Source organism: Lampetra planeri, chromosome 34, assembly GCF_965212315.1.
Source record: "Lampetra planeri chromosome 34, kcLamPlan1.2.h2, whole genome shotgun sequence".
NCBI lineage: Eukaryota > Metazoa > Chordata > Hyperoartia > Petromyzontiformes > Petromyzontidae > Lampetra > Lampetra planeri.
This window is the reverse complement of record NC_136140.1, coordinates 10,232,461-10,254,915: the sequence shown is the minus strand read 5'-3', so window position 1 is coordinate 10,254,915 and position 22,455 is coordinate 10,232,461. Positions and strand designations below refer to the sequence as shown.

General features: G+C 49.9%; 1 protein-coding gene across 1 annotated transcript in view; it reads right to left on the bottom strand.

Annotated features, from left to right (window-relative positions):
- COL7A1 (collagen type VII alpha 1 chain) overlaps positions 1-22,455 on the bottom strand; it is a 124,733-nt gene that overhangs the window by 33,793 nt on the left and 68,485 nt on the right. Inside the window, exons 50-75 of the mRNA XM_078610387.1 lie at positions 20,874-20,918; positions 20,698-20,733; positions 19,780-19,821; positions 18,663-18,743; positions 18,183-18,218; positions 17,319-17,354; positions 15,728-15,808; positions 13,430-13,465; positions 12,691-12,762; positions 12,507-12,551; positions 11,986-12,021; positions 11,373-11,408; positions 10,690-10,785; positions 10,374-10,439; positions 9,607-9,642; positions 8,844-8,879; positions 7,915-7,962; positions 7,420-7,455; positions 6,614-6,751; positions 5,267-5,476; positions 4,201-4,236; positions 3,677-3,739; positions 3,043-3,111; positions 2,615-2,659; positions 1,755-1,826; positions 1,206-1,250 (exon numbers count right to left, since the gene is read on the bottom strand). Of these exons, the coding sequence (XP_078466513.1) occupies positions 1,206-1,250; positions 1,755-1,826; positions 2,615-2,659; positions 3,043-3,111; positions 3,677-3,739; positions 4,201-4,236; positions 5,267-5,476; positions 6,614-6,751; positions 7,420-7,455; positions 7,915-7,962; positions 8,844-8,879; positions 9,607-9,642; positions 10,374-10,439; positions 10,690-10,785; positions 11,373-11,408; positions 11,986-12,021; positions 12,507-12,551; positions 12,691-12,762; positions 13,430-13,465; positions 15,728-15,808; positions 17,319-17,354; positions 18,183-18,218; positions 18,663-18,743; positions 19,780-19,821; positions 20,698-20,733; positions 20,874-20,918 (1,578 nt within the window). The remainder of the gene's footprint in view (positions 1-1,205; positions 1,251-1,754; positions 1,827-2,614; positions 2,660-3,042; positions 3,112-3,676; positions 3,740-4,200; positions 4,237-5,266; positions 5,477-6,613; positions 6,752-7,419; positions 7,456-7,914; positions 7,963-8,843; positions 8,880-9,606; positions 9,643-10,373; positions 10,440-10,689; positions 10,786-11,372; positions 11,409-11,985; positions 12,022-12,506; positions 12,552-12,690; positions 12,763-13,429; positions 13,466-15,727; positions 15,809-17,318; positions 17,355-18,182; positions 18,219-18,662; positions 18,744-19,779; positions 19,822-20,697; positions 20,734-20,873; positions 20,919-22,455) is intronic.

Sequence of the window (22,455 nt, the reverse complement as noted above, 5' to 3'; positions counted from 1 at the left end):
GACAATCGGCAAAGACATTGACGACGCAACTCACACAAACACGTGCGCTCTTTCACACACATACACACACACACAGATCCTCTGTGTAGCCATATAGACTGTTGGGGGAAAGGATGCTTGCCAACCCTACCGAATTTTAAATCCTTTTACCGCATGCCGACTTTCAGAGTTGATTGTATGGCTTCATACACGAATACAAATGTGCACACAACTCTTGCTTTGATAATAATGATCTGTATGTGGGTTTAAAATCGATGGCGAGCACAGGAAAGTGCTGCTAGTGAACACCTATTAAATCAGCGCGACACATGAGGGGGGCGGAGTGGCCAGCACCACCCGGCCGCCTTTGTCTCTTGGTGCTGATGCTGCACCAGTTACGGATTATGAGTCTGTCTTGGAGAGGGTTAGGAACCACTTGCTACTAATGCTATTTTTGGCTAAGAATTTAATCTATGAGAATGGGTTTTCCCCTTTTTTCTGGCAACAAAACAGGTGTTGAGACTTGTGGTCAGAATGCAAACAAAAAACTTACTCTAATAATATATGCATTGTCTTTGAAACTGATTGGTCCACACCAAAGACAGCTTTCTTTTGAGCCTAGTCTCAAAAAATGTTTGGAGCCTAGTCTCAAAAAATGTAATCTATGTCTCTGCCAGGTTTGTAGCACAGTGCACGGACCACTAAGCTACCAATCCGTACTCCCTGTATAGCCAGGCCGTCTATGTCTCACCAGTGCTGATGTTTACATGTGCCACCAAGAGTCTACCAAGAAGAGGCCCAGGACCAAAGCAAATATTCGTCATTGGTCTGGGCTGCGAGCGGAAATCAAATTTGTTTTGCTGGGTTTGCAGCACAGTGCGCAAACCACTACACTCTCGCCTCCCCTACCCCCCGACACACACACATACACAGATACATGCAACATACACAGTTTCCAGTTGACCACACCACAGAGCGAGCCACTCCACAATTCAGTAATTATTTCGCCAGGTGTGACCTGGGCAATGCGAGATGACACTGCGCCGATGAGTTCCCAGGGGGGTGGGGACGATGACGCATGGTTGACTTGTAATCAGGGCGAGGCACGCCAGGTGTTTGCCATAACAACGACAATTACACGCCAGTCCTGTATAAATCGCTCGCCCGTGTGATGTTGGCGCGTGCGAGCGCGGTGGACTCGGCGACACGAGCACCGCTCTACGTACCGACTTGCCGTCCCGTCCGTCCTCACCGGGGTCTCCAGGGATGCCCTGGATGTGTACGTACGTGCGTGCGTGTGTGCATGTGTGTATGTGTATGTGTGAGTGCGTGCGTTTGATAAATCAGTTGAGAAATAAACATGCGACGTGTTCAGCAACACATACACACCGATGCCTTTTGATGATGATGATGAGAAGTGGAGTGACAACACATGATGCTGATGATGAGTTCCAGAATTGAAACCAAAATCTGTTCGTACGCGCAGTCAAGTCAATATTTAATTTTCAATCGCTGGAATTTACCAAAGTTAAGTGCAAAATCTAATTCAATGTGATGTTTTTTTGTTTCTGCTGTCATTGGTGATTGGGCGGAGAACATCAACTCACTAATCATGGCTCACCGCTCCTGAGTTCGAACCCAGGATCCCAGCGGCGGCGCCAGCTCAGAGCACTGACCTCTGAGTCAACTCGCCACTCCGTACTTTAAATATCCCAGTGTCGAGCGGTCTGACAGCTTCGAGTGCTTCCGCGTGTCAGGCGTTGTGGGTGACTCACGGGCTCGCCATCCTTGCCCTTCTCTCCGGGCTCCCCACGATCTCCTCTCATGCCCCTCTCGCCCGCCTCGCCCTACGCAAGGGACACACACGAGAATTTGCGGCGACACAAACACGCACGCAGCACGCAGCACTCCTTACATCACTCGTCTCCATGGGGCACGTGACACGACCTGACATGAGTGGGCATTTAATAGAGAAAGGAGTTCAGTCATAAGCAGTGGAAAAAGGAAGGAGTTTTGACAGTGAACAGGGAGTTGGCAGCACAGACGACTGGTGATTGGGAGTTATTCCCTATGGCAGTAGCAGAGGAGAATGAGCGACCTCCCATGGAGCAAAGGTTGACAAAGGACTTTGACAGAAAGCATGTGGAGGGGAGAAGTATGAGATAGGAGAGTGCGTGGAGGAGAGTAGAGTGAGATGAGAGGGGAGAGGTAGGGGAGTGCATGGAGGAGAGTAGAGTGAGATGAGAGGGGAGAGGTAGGGGCGTGCATGGAGGGGAGTATAGTGAGATGAGAGGGGAGAAGTAGGAGAGTGCGTGGTGGGAAGTATAGGTGAGATGAGAGGTAGGGGAGTGCGTGGAGGGGAGTGGTGAGGGATTTGGGGAGTCAAGGGATGTGGATGAGGCCATAGAGGAGAGAGCTGCACGAGTCGAGTCGGGATGCGGTGGAGGCAAGGGTGAGAGTGGTCTCAGCAGTAGCCGGGGTAAGCAGAAGCTGTTGCGCAAACGGGGGCAGTGAGGTCCTCCTGAGTTGAGGCATGCGGGAAGAGGACAAGAACTGAGGATCAACGACAACTTAGACATGTGACACCGAGACGGGCCGCGTGAGTTTCTCTGCACGTTATCGCCAGCGTCCCCACCTTGTCGCCTTTGAGCCCCGCGTCGCCGGCCAGGCCTCGCTCTCCCTGCGGCGCACAAACACTCGAGTCACTCAAGCGCCTCCGGGTGCGGTGGCGCACGTGGTGCGTTTTGACGGGAGCACGCCCCCTGCAGGCAGTGGAGCCATGTCGGCAGGTACGTTTAAGCCACGCCCTTCGTACGGGTGGCCCAAGTTATCCAAATAAATCGTTACCATTCTCCATCCAGTGCTGGTTACAGGAGTCTGGATGTGACGGTCAAAGAATTCCCGTCTCTAGTCCATGAAAACAACCAACTCTGGTTAAAATGAATTTCATAGTTTTAGGGCATGCAACAGAAAATACATTTGACTTTTGTGTTGTTTAACAGTGTTTTTTTAATTATATTTTGAATTTTAAGAGGTTTTTTTTTACAGGAATCAGGCACTAACTTTGGGGCCCTGGGGGCCTTGGGGTCCTCTCCCGGTTGTCTCCTCTGTGAAGCCATTCCCTGATGTTCCCTGCAAAGGTCAAAAGGTCACCATTATATTTCATGTAAAAACTTCCTCCCAATGAAACCAACAGTGCCGATATTTATTCAATAATAATAATCGAGTTTCTATCTCTGTCATTTTTTCCTAACTCGTTCATACCGTGTCATTCACTCAATTAGCCGTGGCATATAATTTGCATACATTGTGAGTAATGCATTCTAGCGCGCATGCATCGGTATGTGCATTGCCAGCATGGGAATCAACGTTAAATCGATGAATCGATGCACCATCGCCTCTCCATTATCTTGTGCTTTGAATAATAATATTGCTCGTAATAACAACTTTGAAAAATTCACACCGCCTTTGAATATCAACTGACGAAAGGCCTCTCCCCCCATGTTCGACCACACTTCACCACGCTGGCCACCGCAGGCTGGTGAAGGGGTGGGGGCACCATATCCGGTTCAGATACGATTCACCACTGATGATAGCCATGGCGGGGGAATCAAACTCGCGTTGTTGGGTTCACAGCGCACGAACGGTAACCACTGCACCGCCGCTCCACTGCGTGTTTAATGTTAACATTTCTTACCGGCGATCCGGGGGGTCCAGGAGGCCCTGGAAGTCCCGGAATTCCAGGTGTGCCACTGAGTCCCTGCAGGGGGACAGGGTGGAGGTGGGATGTGGTGGGTGGGAGGGGCACATCGGGTCACATGACGGCTTCATCAGTGGAGGGGGGACACAGCTGCTGAACTCAGCGAGCACAGACCAACACGATGTGAATACAACTGAAGGTTTTGAAGTTGCGATAAAAATCCAATGCAATGTGTAGTTATATAGATAATCTAAATGCTGGGCAAGCCATACAATGTACGCATGGCCAACGCGGCACAGCCCCTACAAAACGACAGCACCCGAAGCCCAACGTACACAAACACACCTTACAAATTATTGATTTAGTGACGCTGCTGCTGCTGCTGCCGCGTGGTGCAACAAGCGCAAATAACAGTAAATTCAGCACGTTCATCAACAACAGTCAATCACACGCAGATGGAGGAGAATCACGAGGAAAGCCGACAGGTGCAGGTGTGGTGTCAGGAGGTGGAGACGACTCACGGAATCGCCAACTTCGCCCTTCTCCCCTCGATCGCCCTGGCAGCGCACAATGAGAACACATTCAAGACATGATCACGAAACAAAGAGGAACCAAAATCTATTCCGTACTCACGTGCAGCAGGAGTGGTCCCGGGACAAACCCGCAGTCACAACTAGGCACAGGGGTATCGTGCCCCAACGAGCGTCGAGCAGTGTAATATGTTCATGGTGGCGAGATGTTAACTACCTCGCCTGGTATACAGGAGGTCGTGGGTTCATTCCCTACCCTGATGCCTGTATACTTGGAGTTTGCATCCCTCTCTCCCTGTGGTCGTGTGGATTTTTCTCCGGGTCATCTGTATTTTCCCTCCATATTTAGAAGCATGCATTTAGACTATTTGTCTGCTATAAATTTCCACGTGATAATCCACTTGGCTGAGCTATCATTTGTGGCCAGGTTGCTTCTGAACAAGAGCTATATGGCTCAGTGGTAAAAAAACCCCCATAGTTAATAGTTTTTAAAAGCCCCGAGGCAGTGATGGAGATTCCACATTCCTATGGTGGAGATGAGGTGACTTGTGACCACTCCTGTGACAAATGCATCATAAATGCAACCAATTTGGTTGGATCTCAGAAGATAAGCAGGGTCGTCGCTGGCTAGCACTTGGGTGGGAGGCTGCCTGGGAATACCACGTGTTGTAGGATTGGACTGAGAGGCAGCCAGCGGATATCGACACAGCAGTGGATTCTTGAATCTAACTGTGTGGACCTTTGAGAGTTATCCCCTTACGTGCGTCGGTTTTCTCTGGGTACTCGATTATCCACCCGCATGAAGCCAAACGCTCATTAATATAATTGGTCAAATATCCCATTGTAGCAGGACCCTCCGGGGCTGAGCCTGGCTAATGCTTGGGATGGGTGACCACCAGGGCATAGCAGGTGTTTTCATTGTGGGGTAGTGAGTTGACATGGTAGATGATAGCAGAGCAATGCGTTCAACCTACAGACTGAGTGAGCGCTATCTCACTACACGCGTGGATTTTCACTCCGTTTTGTGTCAATCTGGGCGTGACCACAGCTCGCTCACCCTCTCTCCCAAACGACCCTTGACCCCTGGCTCTCCAGCCTTTCCTGGGGCGCCCGATCCTCCTGGGGGGCCGGGGTCTCCGTCCTGCCCAGGCGGGCCAGGGGGGCCCTGATCAGCTTGCACTATGCCTGGGGGTCCGGGGGGCCCTGGAGGCCCCGACGGCCCACGGTCGCCTTTCAGACCCCGTTCGCCGGACAGTCCCGCAGGTCCCTGGCACACACACACGCACGCACGGAGTTACGGAGACATCACCCTGCGTGTTTCCTTCGTACAGAGACAAAGATTCCCCCGTAGACCCTTTAATGGACTGTTGGGGCAAGTGCTGTTAGCGAGCACCTGTAAAGGCTGGCACGGCACACGAGGGGGTGGGTGGCTAACAATATTCCTGGTCACCTGCTGACGTTTTAACACACCTCACCAGGCACTGATCTAAGTTTGAGTCAACCTCTGGTGGAGTGGGGGGGGGGTGTGGAGGGCAGGACTGGTTCAAATATTCACCACTGTGATAGGTCATGGGGGAGAATCAAACTCGGGTCGCTGGGTCTGTAGCACAGTGCGCTAACCACTACACTACCGCCTCCCTCTCTTCATACACAAGCTCATCCACGTACACTTACACATTTGAAAACATATATATTTATTTAGCGAATTTTATCTCAGTATGTGCTACCAGTATCACGTCAGGAGAAGAAGCATCCATGCGGATCTCTCGCGGAGCAGTTTACAGAACAGCCCACAGAAGAGGATATCACAGAACTGCTCGAGTTTTCTCATATTTATCTTTCAGCTTTCTTTCAATAAGTTCCTTGATCACTTGCTAAAGTTAGTTCCCATTGCGCATTCCACTGACTTTGTCGTCAGCAAATATGTAATGGTCAATCTTTTCCACATCTGCAGTTTTGCCTTCATTTCTCCAATACATTTTTTGAAAAAGTGTATTTTACGATACAGCTGTGAGTAATCCTTGCCCCAGTCACTCACATGAAACACAACACAAAAGAAAGCAGGATTAGGTGGGATGTTACTCTGTTATCAACACATGTTGCATTAGCGAAGCAAGGTGCTCTCATCGTGAAAAGGCAAATTCACCACCACCACTGAATCACAATATTTATTCATACTGGATGAATCCGATGAGCTATGAAGCTCTTTTTGACAGATGTCCAATTGGGGCAGGTCAGAACGTTACAACAAACAGTACAAAAACACGATATGAGTGAAAAGTATAGGAAAAGTAAACAGATAACTAAAAAAATAGAAATACAATTAAAACGAAACAATAATTTGTATCTTCCAGGGTAAGGCCCAATAATACGGTTACCCCCTCCCCCCGTGCTGTGCACGCACCTCTCTGCCCGCCAGGCCCCTCTCCCCGGGCTCCCCTCGAGCACCTCGGTCCCCTTTCTCCCCGGACGGCCCCGGCTCGCCAGGCTTGACGATCCCCGTTCCGGTCCCCCGCTCCGTCAGCTCCTTGACTGCGATCATCTGTGGGGGGGACGGGCAGCGTCGTGAGCACAATGAACACAAGCTGAATGTTTATGCCGAGATGACTCTGGACGAGATTGCCACCCCCACCCGGACGAGGTCCCCCCACCACCACCCCCCCCCCACGAGCCCCCCCCCCACCCCGTCAACCTCATCTTGCGTGACCTCGACGTTCAAATGACCCTGACCTAGACAGACAGCTCGCCCAGGCTGCAGGTACGAGGGTCGTCGGGCAGGATCTAAGTTTATCACATGACCTACGGCGCAATAGCAACATCATTCACGGTCGCTCCATATACGACCTCGATGCCGGTATCGAAACCGCCCAGTACCATGGTCAACAGCTGTCCTGGTTTTCCCTAAGATCTCTCTTTTTGGAGTAATTGCCTTCTAGGGGCATTACAATTGAAATTGTTTGTCAGTTGCATAATTTTTTTTAATGATAATACAACACTTCTGGCATTGAGAGATATTCCATTCCCCCATGAGTGTATCTCAGTTCTCTCGTATCTCGGGGTGGTAACCCTGCCTGCCCCGGCACTGTAAGACGTTGGAACGGCCGCCCCGGTGAGACATGCGGGACCCGCGCGATCGCAAACTCAACGATCGCAATGCAACGGCACGACCGCTACCGCCGATACGGCGCTGGAGCGACGGGCTCGGCTCACCGTGATTCCGTACGATTCGAAGTATTTCTCCAGGTCCTGGGAAGGAGGGAAAACGTTGCGGTCAGGGCGCCAGTTTCTGCTACGAGTCAGATGGCAGTTGGTGCGGACCAACATTGCGCAGAGGGAATAATGCATACGGAGTGAGTACGAGTGAGTGTACACAGTGGAGTGTTACGCTAGGAATGCACAGTGAGTGTGAGCGCAGGCCACGTGTACAGTGTGAGTTTTTATAATGAGTATATTCCGTGCGAGTGAGTGTGGAGAGTGAACATATTAGCGTGTGCGTATGGACTATATGTAGAGTGAATATACAGAGTGTATGGTATATGAGTGTACAGAGTGAGTGTATGGTGCACGAGTATGTCCTACACATATAGTGAGTGTACAGTGAGTGCATGGTGCACACTCACTACGCGCACGGACAATGCGCGTAGTGAGTGTGCAGAGGTCGTGCGTCAGAGCACGGGGATCGTAGTGGTGCGGAGGAACCCTCACCGGGGACTCGGCTGGTGACCCTGCAGTCCCGTGGGCTCCAACCTCGCCCTGTCGGACACGCAGAGTCATCGCCCATCCCCACCGCACCCCCCACGCACACCCTCCACTGCCCCCACCCCCATCCCCGCGTCACCCAGACATCCCCATTGACAACTAACACAAGCCCACCTTTTTGACACTCATCCTTGTCTGTTTACACATTAGTATAATTTTCACCCTATATCAATTTAATGTTTAAGTAACTTCATGTTGTAGTTGGACTTTGATTAGTGTATAAATAATCTACCCCAGGCGACTTACACTCCAGGGAATTCATTAACAGCGATTTACGTTTGTGCAATATTTTAGATTTCTCGTGTGATGACACAGTTGTATTTAGTCTGATTTAAATTGGCTCCAATGCTGTGTTTAATCTTATTTGTTTCGCTTTTGTTAATTTGGTGACCCGGGTATCTCTTGCAAATGCGACTCATCCTGCTCTCTTCAGTACTCACCTGGTTAAACAAAATATACCTGAAAATCATAAAATAATACAGATTGATCCATTTGTAGATACCCCATTGATTTCCAATGGCACTCTTATTTTCAAGTCAACAGGTGATTGAATATTGCGAAAGTGATGTAGAAGCTTTGGGATTAAATATTACTCTCACTTTAATTTCTCTGCAATATTTAGGTGAGGTATCTTGAAATAGATCACCCTATACTTACAGCAGCAAAACAGTGGGAATCCCCAGCATGCTGTGCGTGGAAAGATGACATCACCGGTCTCACGGTGCATTTTGCCTACGGTCTTGTGATTATGTCCAACAGTTCAAAACAGCTGAGATTGTGTTTTTTTTATTTAGGCATCGGAAGGATAACATTGTTAGGGCTAATCATCGTTGCCTACTGCCACATTAGACTGTGCAGACAAAATAAAGGCTCACCTTGTCTCCTCTCTGCCCAGTGTCCCCCTTGTCTCCCTGGAACAACAAGGCAGCGTCCAACGTCAACCAACCCACGTTGGGCACAAACGGAATTAAACGCCGGCAAAAGATATTTGGTGTCCTCTAGCCAGAGACGGCACAAGGCCCCAAGCGCTCAAGGGGCCCTGGATTAATTAAACAAAAAATGTTACGCATCAAATATCCTCTCAAATTCAATCCGTATAAATACAAGTAGCTAATTAAGATAACAAAACAATCCAATTCCTCTCGTCTCCATCTTGTCTGTTATCTCTCCTCTTTTATCTCACTGCGTCTATATGCTTGTCTATATTTCTCTTATCTCACTACATCTATATCTCTTGTCACCTCGCGAGGATTAAAACAATTTAAAGGGGACCGGAGCAAAGTGGTGTCTGCTTCAGAATCAGAATCTTTATTTATACTGGAGGAAATCCGATGAGCTATGAAGCTCTTTTTTACAGATTTCTCGTAGACCCCTAATGGTGCTTAGGACCCCTAATGGGCCAGCATCACCACCACCACTGCCTCCAACCTCACAGCCGAGACACTGCGGAACTGTCTGTTCACGTCACCACGCCATCATCAACATCGTGGCTAAGCTGTGGTTAAAAAATCGGTGTCGATCGAGTCTGAAGTCTTGTCCCTAAGCAAGCCCAGCGGTGTCCTGTCCGAGTGTCGCTGTGCGTCCGAGTGTAGGGGTGAGGACGGGTGAACGAGGTCAGCGTTCGAGTCCAACTCGTACCTGTGAACCCATCGGCCCCGGCACTCCGGGGATGCCCTGTGAGACACAATCACCCACACGTGATGACGCCACTTCACCGGGGACACTGCCACGAGGTGTGTGCCAAGGTGACATCCACGGTAACATTATAACAAAATAAAGAAGCAGAGGCTTTACCTCCTCTGGCTATCATAGGGGCGTTAAGATGCTCAAAAGGTGCACAGCACGAGGATGATGCCAACGCCAAAGCACGAATAGCCCTGATTAAGCAGCTTTACCTGCCGGATCCTTTTTGCCTTTAGGCATTCTCTGGTCTAGCACCGGGTGAGACAAAGTGATAATGGAGACCGTCTCTGGTGTAGGCCAATCAGCTTGAAGGACAATGTACACATTATAATTTGACAATTATCAAAGCATATTTGTTTGCATGTTTTGCCACAAGTATGTGTGGTTCATTCAGACTTGATGGCTTGTAGTAGAAACATGTGTTTTAGACTATGCGGCTGCTATACATTTCCACGTGATAAGCCACTTCGTTGAGCTACGATTTGTGGCCAAGCCGCTTCTGAAAAGAGCTACATAGCTCTGTGGGCCTTGCCTGGTAAAATAAAATAGTTTAATATTTTTAATCTATTTGGTGTTTGAACATCTTAACACGTGCATTATTTCCAGAAGGGGCGAGATTCGTTTTATCATATTAATACTGGCAAAAAAAGGGTCTCGTAGATTAAAAAAGAAAGCAAACATTATTTTGCATGCAATGTTTAAGTAATCGAGAAGGCACGCACTGGGACGCCTGCAGGTCCTTGAGGTCCTGGGACAGCCGTGCCGCCCTCTCCCTTCACGGTGATCACCTGCCGAGCGAAACGCGACACTCAGGACGTCTATTCACAAACACTTTCTGACCGAAGTTGACGGCAATCATGTATAGGTGAAATGTAACTTAATTACGTTTGTGAGTTGCGTTATTATTTTTTTAAAATATATCTTACATGAGACGGAGTTAATTTTTAACTGAAGCTGCATTAATTTGCAAATTAAGCGTATTTTTGCCCAACGCTGCATGCACTCCAACACACGCGAGTTGTCGTTGCTGTTTCTCACCTGGCCTGGGGGGCCAGGTAGGCCCGTCTGTCCTGGGGGGCCCATGGGCCCGGAGGGACCCGCGTCGCCACGATCGCCCCTTGCTCCGTCCCTCCCCTTCACCGACGAGAACGGGGAGAGACGTCACCCAGACCGAGACGCGCCATGATCACCACCACTACTTTCAATGTCACCGTGGCTACTACTACTATTATTGTCACTACTGCCACCACCACTACTACTCACGTCTCCACCACAATTCAGCACCGCTCCAACCACCACCACCAATACCATCACCACCACTCCTGCCATAGTCATCAACACCATGATCACCACCACTGCGATCACAACCATCTATACTGCCACCATCGCCACCATGACTACCGTAGTTGCTTTATGAAAGCCCTACTCCCTCACACAAATGTTAACTCGGATATTACTTCCATTTCAAACACCCAAATATGTGCACTAAAGTTGACATTTGTGCTCCCCCCCCCCAAATTGTTTGAACCACGGTGATGAATATTATGAGCATGATGTTGAGTTCATTAAGGCTCAGTTTAACTGCATCACGTCCATTCAGAGTCGTGCAGTACGTTGACATTAACGCACAGATAAAACGACCGACACCATCATTAGCGGCACCTCCATGCTCTCTTGAACCACAACGAAAAGTACAAACAAAAATGTGAAAGCAATCTTACGTCTTTGCCTGGCAGCCCCGATTCCCCTTTATCACCCTGCAATGGTAAAACAAGTCACGTTAGAAACAGAGGCACGGGCAGCAGTAGGTGGCTCCTGAAGGTGCAGCCTGTTTCACCGGCTCACTCACCTCCCACTAAACAGAACACAACCGCCATCGACTACAATTTATGTATGTAAAGCTGCAGCCCTGTGATTACTTGCTCATGCCCGCTCGTTTAAGGGCCTCCACCAATGGAATTTTATAGCCATGCAGGTGTCTTGGAAGAGATGCGAGCACCCCGCCGCACTTTACCCCACTGCGCGCGTCTTGGCAATTGACTTACTGTGGCGTACCCATTCATACTGCTGCATGGATAACTACGGGGGAGATGAAAGAAGCATTCCCATTGTTTTAACTGCCGAGACGGGAGATCAAATTGAACGAAGCCAAACACTCATGAATGGAAATGGCCAAACATTCTCAGTACCTTGATACATGAAGGGCATGGTCATTATGAGCGGTGTGATATAAGCTATGAACTCTGAACTATTGACTGTAGGCAGGAGCACAATCCCCAAATCCCATTCACGGGAATTCACAAGAAGCCGCCCCCACGAGGCTACATCTCTCACCTTTTTTCCATCCTCCCCTGGGTTGCCATCCTCTCCCTGGCCAATCACGCACACATGGAGATAATGGGGCAAAGGGAACGTTGAGAATTAAACAGGGTGCAGTGGTCAGGTGGCTGAGAGGTATGAGAGCCAATCCGCCAATGCCGGTTCTCAAGGGTCGTGAGTCGATAGTCTTAGACTATCAACAATTCCATTAAAGTTTGAGTGTATCATTAATTTGGTCAACATTCCATATTTGTGGATTTAAAAAAATCCACGTGACTCTCATGCAACGAACATTACTCTGTAGCACGGCATGTGAGAAAGTGCTGCCACGCTACTGTGTAAAACAGAGGTCACTTGAAGGGATCTCAGAGGTAGCTCTGTATTATCCGCTTCCGTGGGCCGTTATCTCACACGAAGAATTGCCACCCTGCTCTGCGGGATATCCACATGGCTTCTTCGTGTCATGACGTTCCACCGATACCACGATCGGAATAGCATTGGGAAAAAGACGTAAAATGTTAAATGAAATTACTCACGTCCCGGCCGGGAATTCCTGCTTTTCCATCATCTCCTGCTTTGCCCTGGGGGAGGTGGAGGGTGGGGATATTCTCAGCTCTGGTGTCACATCTGTCCACTCTTCGGTGGGAATTGTTCGATGATGAAATGGGGTGCGGTGGGGGTGTGGCAGGGGCGAGAAGACGGGAACATCGCGAGATTTACCGGGAGACCGAGTGGCCCTGGAGGTCCGGGGGCACCTGGGAGGCCGGCCTCCCCCCGCAGGCCTGGGAGGCCCTGGGTCGCGAAGTGAAGATAAACACACACAGAGAAATACACACACACGTGAACACGGAGAAACACACACATACAGCGAAACATAAACATGCACATGTACACAGAGAAACACAAATACATACAGATACACATACACGCACACAGAAACACACGTGCACACAGAGAAACACACACATACACAGAGAAACAGGCACACAGAGAAACACACACATACACACAGAGAAACATATAAACACGGAAACACACACATCCACAGAGAAACAGGCACACAGAGAAACACACACATACACACAGAGAAACACATAAACACGGAAACACACACATCCACAGAGAAACAGGCACACAGAAAAACACACACATACACACAGAGAAACACAAACACACAGAAACACACACCCACAGAAAAAGACACTCACACAGAGAAAAAAAAACACACAGAGAAACAGGCAGACAGAGAAACACGCATAAACAAATCCATGAAGCTCCACAAACTGCTCCGACAGCTACAAGAGAATGCTCTGCAAGAGCTCCGAATGGACATGTGATCTGAGGACACGGTGCAGATGTCACAATTGGAATAAAATTGGATAAAACGACAAAAATAAAAACAGGAGGGGATGCAGCGCCTGCCTCGTGAGGCCGTGGTGCGCCGTGTGCCACTACTCACATCTCGTCCTGCGTCGCCCTGCTTCCCGGGGTCACCCTGCAAGACACATGACCCCACCACCTTCAACTTCTCATAGACCCCAAAACCTTTGACCTCCCAACACAGCATCTTGAACCTCTCATAGACCCGACAACCTTTGACCTCCCAACACACCATCTTCAACTTCTTATAGACCCCACGACCTTTGACCTCCCAACACACCATCTTCAACTTCTCATAGACCCCACAACCTTTGACCTCCCAACACACCATCTTGAACCTCTCATAGACCCCACAACCTTTGACCACCCAACACACCATCTTCAACTTCTTATAGACCCCACGACCTTTGACCTCCCAACACACCATCTTCAACCTGTCATAGACCCCACAACCTTTGACCTCCCAACAAACCATCTTGAACCTCTCATAGGCCCCACAACCTTTGACCTCCCAACACACCATCTTCAACCTCTCATAGGCCCCACAACCTTTGACCTCCTAACACACCATCTTCAACTTCTTATAGACCCCACGACCTTTGACCTCCCAACACACCATCTTCAACTTATCATAGACCCCACGACCTTTGACCTCCCAACACACCATCTTCAACTTATCATAGACCCCACAACCTTTGGCCTCCCAACACACCATCTTCAACCTCTCATAGACCCCACAACCTTTGACCTCCCAACACACCATCTTCAACCTCTCATAGACCACACAACCTTTGACCTCCCAACACACCATCTTGAACCTCTCATAGGCCCCACAACCTTTGACCTCCCAACACACCATCTTCAACCTCTCATAGGCCCCACAACCTTTGACCTCCCAACACACCATCTTCAACCTTTCATAGACCCCACAACCTTAGACCTCCCAACACACCATCTTAAACCTCTCATAGGCCCCACAACCTTTGACCTCCCAACACACCATCTTCAACCTCTCATAGACCACACAACCTTTGACCTCCTAACACACCATCTTGAACCTCTCATAGGACCCACAACTTTTGACCTCCCAACACACCATCTTGAACCTCTCATAGGCCCCACAACCTTTGACCTCCCAACACACCATCTTCAACCTCTCATAGGCCCCACAACCTTTGACCTCCCAACACACCATCTTCAACCTTTCATAGACCCCACAACCTTTGACCTCCCAACACACCATCTTCAGCCTCTCATAGACCCCACAACCTTTGACCTCCAAACACACCATCTTAAGCCTCTCACAGGCCCCACTACCTTTGACCTCCCAACACACCATCTTTAGCCTCTCATAGGCCCCACAACCTTTGACCTCCCAACACACCATCTTCAACCTCTCATAGACCACACAACCTTTGACCTGCCAACATACCATCTTCAACCTCTCATAGACCCCACAACCTTTTACCTCCCAACACACCATCTTCAACCTCTCATAGACCCCACAACCTTTGACCCCCCAACACACCATCTTCAACCTCTCATAGACCACACAACCTTTGACCTGCCAACACACCATCTTCAACCTCTCATAGACCCCACAACCTTTGACCCCCCAACACACCATCTTGAACCTCTCAACAGCCCCAAGACACAACAGTTCTGTGGTGTCCGGTGCTATCTATGTGAAAGTCATTGCCTGTCACTGCCCGGGGTTTGTACCCGTCAGCCAGCTCTCCAGTAGACTCAAGTTGGAGACGTTCTGTTCAGCTCACACGAGAGTCTTTGTGTTGTAAGAATGGCATCAATGGCAATTGTACGTACTTCACCTCCCATTGACCCCGCATCCTTTATTTAACCTCCCGTTGCACAAGCTGTAATTTTGTTTCACTCCAAATGTTGACGTGAAAATTAACATGCAAACTTTCAAGTATATTTTTCATTGCAACAATTACAATGTTCAATATTAATATTTGGCGAGCCAAGAGTGCGCAAATCACTAAAATCCAGTGCGTGCAAAGTATAGACAAGTGGTTACATTTAAACATACACATCTTGAATTTACACTCGGATATCTTTACTATTATGTCTGTGTCTAAACGCAGCATCTGTCTCGGTTAAGTCTATATCCCTGTCTGCTTCTTTGCCTGTTTGTCTATCTGTCTGTTGGCTTCCACCTCCCGCCGTATTCATAGCCCAGCAGCTTGGCACCCCCCCCACCCTGGCCCATGGGCCCCAGTGCAGCTGCACCGCCTGCACGCTTGCAAGCTGCTACGCCGCTGTGTCGGCCCGCCCACCCGTCCGCCCGCCCACCCGCCCGCTCGCCCGTCTGCCCGTACGTCGCTCGTCTCCAAGCGAGCTCGCTGGTCCGACTCACCCTGGTTCCGGGAGACCCAGGCAGCCCGTCCTTCCCGTCGATTCCGTTCCTGCCGTCCACGCCGGGCGCTCCTCTCTCTCCCTGTCACCAGAAGCGGCACGGGTCAAACACGGGGAACTCAACATCGCCGGGTCGGTGTCACGCGTCCCCCCCCCCCCCCAACTCTCCAGGGCTCGCACTGCATTGTACGTCCCATCATGCTGTGTGGGATATTTAACATATTTATATATTACAATATTAATACCCCTACGTAGTAGTAAGACATAGGTTGCACATAGAAGAAGACCTGATGCAGGCAGTGATGAGAAGGAAACTGGCACTATTTGGACACATACATAGGATGGATAACAACAGGAAAATTAAATTTGCGTTAAAAAAATTAAGGAACCCGAAAGAGACGAAGACCTCACAGAGAGTGGCTTGACGACGACATAAAGAGATTGGCGCCTGAAAAATGCGGCACTGCTTGAGCACACTGGCACAAGACAGAGACATGTGGAAAATAACGAAATGTGCAGTGGATGCTTCGGGCTATCTGCCCATGAACCATGATGATGATGACATAAAGCGTATGAGGATGCACTGCCATTCGTTGGTACAGCACTGGCTGCACCGACCATCCCCAGGCCTCGTTGTCGCTGTTGTTGTTGTTGGTGCGAGTTTTATTTTGATACACAACGTAGCTAAATTTGAGAAACCACGTCGCTCCACGAGACAAGAAAAAAGACAACTTCGTCAACCACTTGAGTCTCGGCAGGCAACCACCTTCCTCAAACACCAAGCTACCGGTGCAACCGATGTGGGAGGCAAACCCGTTCACGCATCGGACGGCACAACCGCAGCTGCGCACATGACACACGAGACTGTCGGCAGCGTAATCTTCGCACACGAAGAACGACGGCGATCACGTCACAACAATTCAGGCCTTCCGCAAAGACCGGGAGACTGCTGATCGGCGCTCGTTATCCTGGTGCGAGTGCGCCTATGAAGGCCAGCACGGCACACGAGGGGGTGAGTGGCCAGCACCACGCCCGGCCGCCTTTGTCTACCCCGTGGCGATGTTTACACATGACACCAGGTATTCATTTGAGGCCGAGTCGACATAGATCAGGCCCAGGAACGATTTAAATAATCGTCATTAGTGTTGGGCCGTGAGCGGCAATCGAGCTCGGGTCGCCGGGTACGTAGCGCAGTGCGCTAACTATAGCACTGGTACTCCCCATGCACAACACAGACAAAGATAAAGATCCCCCGTATAGAATTAACAGACTGTAGGGGCAAGTGCTGTTAGCGGGCACCTATGAAGGCCGGCACGGCACACGAGGGGGTGGGTGGCCAACACCACGCCCGGCCGCCTTTGTCTCCCTAGTGGCGATGTTTACAAATCGCACCAGGTACTCATCTGAGGCTGAGTCGACCTAGGGGAGGCCCAGGACCGGTTCAGATAATCGTCACGGATGTTGGCCGTGAGCGGGAATCGAACCCGGGTCGCCAGGTTTGAAGAGCAGCGCGATAACGGCTACACTACCGCTCCCCACAACACAGACACACACACGTGGACACGCATGCACATGCGAGCACATGCAAGTACCTTTTCCCCAGAGGATCCTCGCTCTCCCGAGTCGCCCTGGTGGACAAGCGCCGACAAGGCGAGCAGCAGCGCACCGTTAGAAGGAGCACGCGAGGAGCGAACAACGCAACACACGCCACCGAAAGTTCAACATGCAACCACTCCCCCCTGCCTTCACCCCCCCCCCCACCCCTGCTCAAATCATCACAATTTGGGTCAAGATTATACATTTTTTTCGAATGGGGTGAATGTAGCGCCGCCAGTGGCTGCAGAGGTCGCGTTAATCCATTACATACATCAAATAATAATCAATCCTGGCACGGGTGCGCATTGAGGTGTGTAAATTCACCAAGTCAGTGCAACATGGCCTGTATGAGTTTGGTTTCTCGGCTATGACATCAGTATGCGTGACGTCACATGTCACACGGCACACGACGTCATCTCGTTGCACGGCTTGGAGAGTTCAAGTTAATGTTGGTAAGTAAATGCACGCTATAAATTGTTCAAGGGTCCATGCATGTGCATGATTTTTTTTCCTTGTTATTGTATCATGTACCCACAGATGGATGGCACGTTGAAATACATTCGCTTATGTCTTACACTTAATACATTTGCTTTTGACTAAACCCAACCCTTCTGCAAAAAGAGCATTTGTGGATTATCAAGTTTTTGTCTATCAGAACACCCCTCACTTTACGTGACATTATAGTCTGTGTCTGCGTGCGTGTGTATGTGCGTGCGTGCGTGCGGCTCTGGATGAGTGTGTGCGTGCGTTGTGGTGTGTGTGTGTATGTGAGTGTGAGTGTGTACGTGCGTTTTGGTGTGTGTGCGTATGTGAGTGTGCGCGTGTAAGAGGGTGCGTGCGTTCGTGCTACAGAACTTTACCCTTGTTCCTGGAGGCCCAGGAGGTCCTTCAGGGCCCTGGTGAAGAGAGAAACAAGAGATGCAGATGCTAAAGTAAGCTTATTAATTATTTCCGCCTAAACTTCTCCAAAGTCCTTTTAGCTTGTACCGGCGTGCTGTTCGGCTAGAAGTCTGACATTTCGTTTCGCATTTTCGGGGCATCTTGAGCAAGTGGAGCGGAAGCGTAGGGACGTCGTGCCGAACAACTCGTGCTACAACCCGAACACACGTCGGGGCAGCCACACAGCAGCACCACCACGAAACCCTAAGTGATGTCACGCCACTGTGAAAGTGGCCGCACTGTGACACTTCGAAAATGGGCCTTCATCTTGGTTTCTCGCGTTCGGTTTTTCAACTCGCAGTGTTGCGTCGGCGTCGGTTAAGGGGAGAGGAGGGGGGGTGGAGGGGGGTGGGGGGGGGTGGGGGCGGCGGGGGAGGCGGGGGGGGGGCGGGGGGGGTTACCCGGTCCCCCACGGGCCCTGCTGATCCCCGGTCCCCCTTGGCTCCATTAATGCCGTCCTCGCCAGGGTCCCCGAGGTCTCCCTGTACGCACGGACGCACAGACACACGGTCACATGGACACACGTCGGGAAACGTTATAAAAGAACACGGCATCACCGCGTCACCGTATCGTCTACAAGCGTCTTGACTCCTTCGGTGCGTGCGACTGTAATAATTCAACATTTAACGAACGCGCTATCGTGTTGAAACATTCTCCAGCAACACGCCGACGATTCTGCAGTGGCAAAACAAGCGGGCGCGTGCCGTGCTGGGCCGGCTCGGCATGGCCCCGACACGGCTCCAGATGTACGGTGTAAAAAGTGCAAGGGGTCAGAGCACCGAGCCGGCACTGCCAAGATTTCGGGTTCAAATCCGAATTTCAGCCGCTTGTGATAAATCTCGGCTCTCAAGCGCAGTGAGTCTATGGTCTCAACCGGGTCACGAATGACTCTACAAAATAAACCCCATGTTTTTATGTTCTTCAGCTCTGAAAAGTTAAATATTTTGGTTTGATCAACGTGCGATGAACACGAACATGTTGGAGCAGCTTCAAGAAGTAGCTCTGTGATGACGCCATCATCCGGCACCATTGTCCGACCAAAATGGAAATTTCCGAACGGATAAATGTGCATTCCTTTTTGTCTCATGACACGATGGCAAAATGACAAAATTGGAATAAAACTGGGATATATATATAACATGAACATTATAATTCGTATGTAGTGGGGTGGCATGGGCCCTGGTGCAATGAATTAAATTAAATGAAGTGCATCTTGTCACGGACCAGAGAAAACAAACGATAACAACATAATTCTAAACGCATGGCCTGCTCACTCGACAATTGAAATAATAATGATAAGTCAGATCTATAATGCGCACGCAAGCCATGCAGCGAATGACTTAAACAAGTCAGTGGCGCGATTAGCCAGTGTCACTCTGTCAACTCAGAGCTCACACCGATGAAGTGAGAGAGGGGTGAATGTGAAGTCTGTGAGGGCATGATGAGGTGAGAGGGGTGGATGCGAGGTCTGAGGGCACGATGAGGAGAGAGGCCCACAAGGGCTGCGCTCTCACCCACCTTCTCGCCCTTTTCTCCAGCGACTGTTTTCTCGATTTCCACCTGCGGCACAAAGGTTCACAAAGTTCACGGTATTTCGGTTGACAAGGTCACAAGTTAAAAAGTGTGTGAGTTCACAGGTTTCAAGATCACAAGTTCAAATGTTAATAGTTTTACGGGTTCACGAGTTGATAGAGGTTCAGAGCTCATGAAACTGATTAAACTGCAACATCACTCGTGATATGAGTCGGCACTGTGGAGATGTGGGCAGCGAGTGTTGGCTTCAACCAATCCCGATTCCAAACGGGTTCCCCTCAAGTGTCACCAACGACCGTCCAAATAAAACACCAATGCATAAAACATTTTTTTTGTATAAATTGGCTAATCTCCAGCACCGAAGATTACAACAATCAGTTTGAGTATGTTGAACTTCTTTCGCATCGTACGTAGCCAACCGAGATTGCCATGTAAAGAACATTTCTTGGTACAGGGCATTATGGGAAAAATCCAGTACCCTCGAGTGTGGAGCAGAGGTCACCGTGAAGAGTGTCTCAGAATAAAAAAAGTCAACATATTTGTCAAAAACATCAGGCAACGTTTTGGGCAACGGCCCTGCTTCATGACACATTAAAAACTGCTTTGAAGAAGTGCCATTTCCCAAAGCTTCACCTATTATATAAATTATCTATCGAGGCCACAGTGTTATTGGCAAATGTGTTGAATTTTTATGTATTTCTTCATTGTCCTTTTGCACCACTCATCATCAAATACTGTCTCGGAAGTAGTTCTGCGATACCTCCTTCCATGGGCAATTCTCTACCACTGGGCGATGCTCTGCTCTGCGAGAGTTCCAGGTGGACTCTGTCTCATGGCGTGGCCACCGACAGTAAGATTGAAAATAAATACAAGGCAACAACAGAAACTAGATTTCAAACTTACAATTTTCCCTGGTGGGCCTGGAATTCCTGTGTCTCCCTGGGAAAAAAAAACACACACACGTTTATTACCATGAATGAAACTCATGAGGCAGTTGACAATTAGCATACTTTTACTATGGGGCAAGAGTTAATGAAATCTGTGCGAGGATTCAGTATGTGGGAGTGCGACAGTGGTACCATCTCTCCTTTGGCACCCTTTGTCCCCGCCTGGCCATCAGTCCCCTGCACACGACAAAGACAAAGATCCCCCGTGTAGCATTAACAGACTGTAGGGGCAAGTGCTGTTAGAGAGCACCTATGAAGGCCAGAACTGCACACAAGGGAGTCGGTGGCCAGCACCATGCCCGACTGCGTTTGTCTCCCCAGTGGCGATGTTTACACACCGCACCAGGTACTTATTGGAGGCTGAGTCGACCTAGGGGAGACCCAGAACCGGTTCAGATAATCGTCACTGGTGTTGGCCGTGAGCAAGAATCGAACCCATGTCGCCGGAATCGTAGCGCAGCGCGCTAACCGCGACACTACCGCTCCCCTACGCACACACGCGCACACACACACACATGCACGGAAAGGAAAACACACAAAGTTCCGAGCTTAGCCTTACGGATCACGGGAGTTAAGTGTCGTTAGATAACACCTGTTGAGGTCGGCACAAGACATGTAGCCAGCACCATACATACGTGGCTATGCTTATATCCCCGGTACTATTTTTTACACAATGCACTCGGGTATCCAATTTTAGACTAAGTTTATAGAGAGCAAGGGCCAAAGCAATGTTCTGATAATAGATAAGCGCACACGTGCGACTGATCAGCGTGGCGAGGAACCCAACCCATGCCAGTGGTGTTATCAAGCAGTGGGCAAAAAGCTACAAGTAAAGACAAAATATAACAAAGTGTTGGAGCAAGTGAATTTTGTGTATGTGTAATGTAGTAACTTGGCGGGAGATGACCTTACGGGTAGCACACTCTTTATTAACACCAACTTATATTACACGGGTGGCTAACTGCAGCCTTAACCCACGGGGTTCCCCTGGCTACACCCACACGGGCTCTTACGCCCCGTAGCTTCTCGGAACCCACCCGGCTGGGGTGTCCGTCTCGACTCTGGGTCCCACAGCCTCGTCCCACATGGACGTCAGACCACGGGTCCCACAGTCTCGCCTCCGAGCCACACAGGGTCCCGCCCTTACAAGGACAGCGGGACTAGGGGTCTCAGGGCCCTACCTCTTCAACTCCGTCTTCGATCTTCAACTGGTTATCAACTCCCCGAGTGCTCCCGCGCGTCCCCCTTTATAGTCCTTCATGCGGACGTCGCTGAGAGCACCCACCCCAGTTGACCAATCACTGCGCGCTGCCCACGATCCTATTTCCCACCTTGTGTCAGCGCGCACAACCACGCACCCCGCGCCGCCCCGTGATCTATCACTGTCGGCGCGCGTCAACACCACCACTACATATGCATGTGTGAACTCAGTGGCCAGGTAATAGGTAGGCATTTTAAGGCCGAGTCAATCCATAGGGTGTGGGGGTTGAATAGTTTCCACTATCAATCAGCAATGATGTTAAGGAGTCAAACTCAAGTTCGCCAGGTTTATAGAGCTATGCGCCAATCACTGCACCACCAACAGACTTTTGGGATAAATGCTGTGAGCGACCACCTATGAAGGCCGGCACAGCACACGAGGGGGTGGGTGGCCAGCACCACGCATGGCCACCTTTTTTCCCCGAGTGGTGATGTGTACAAATCGCACCAGGTG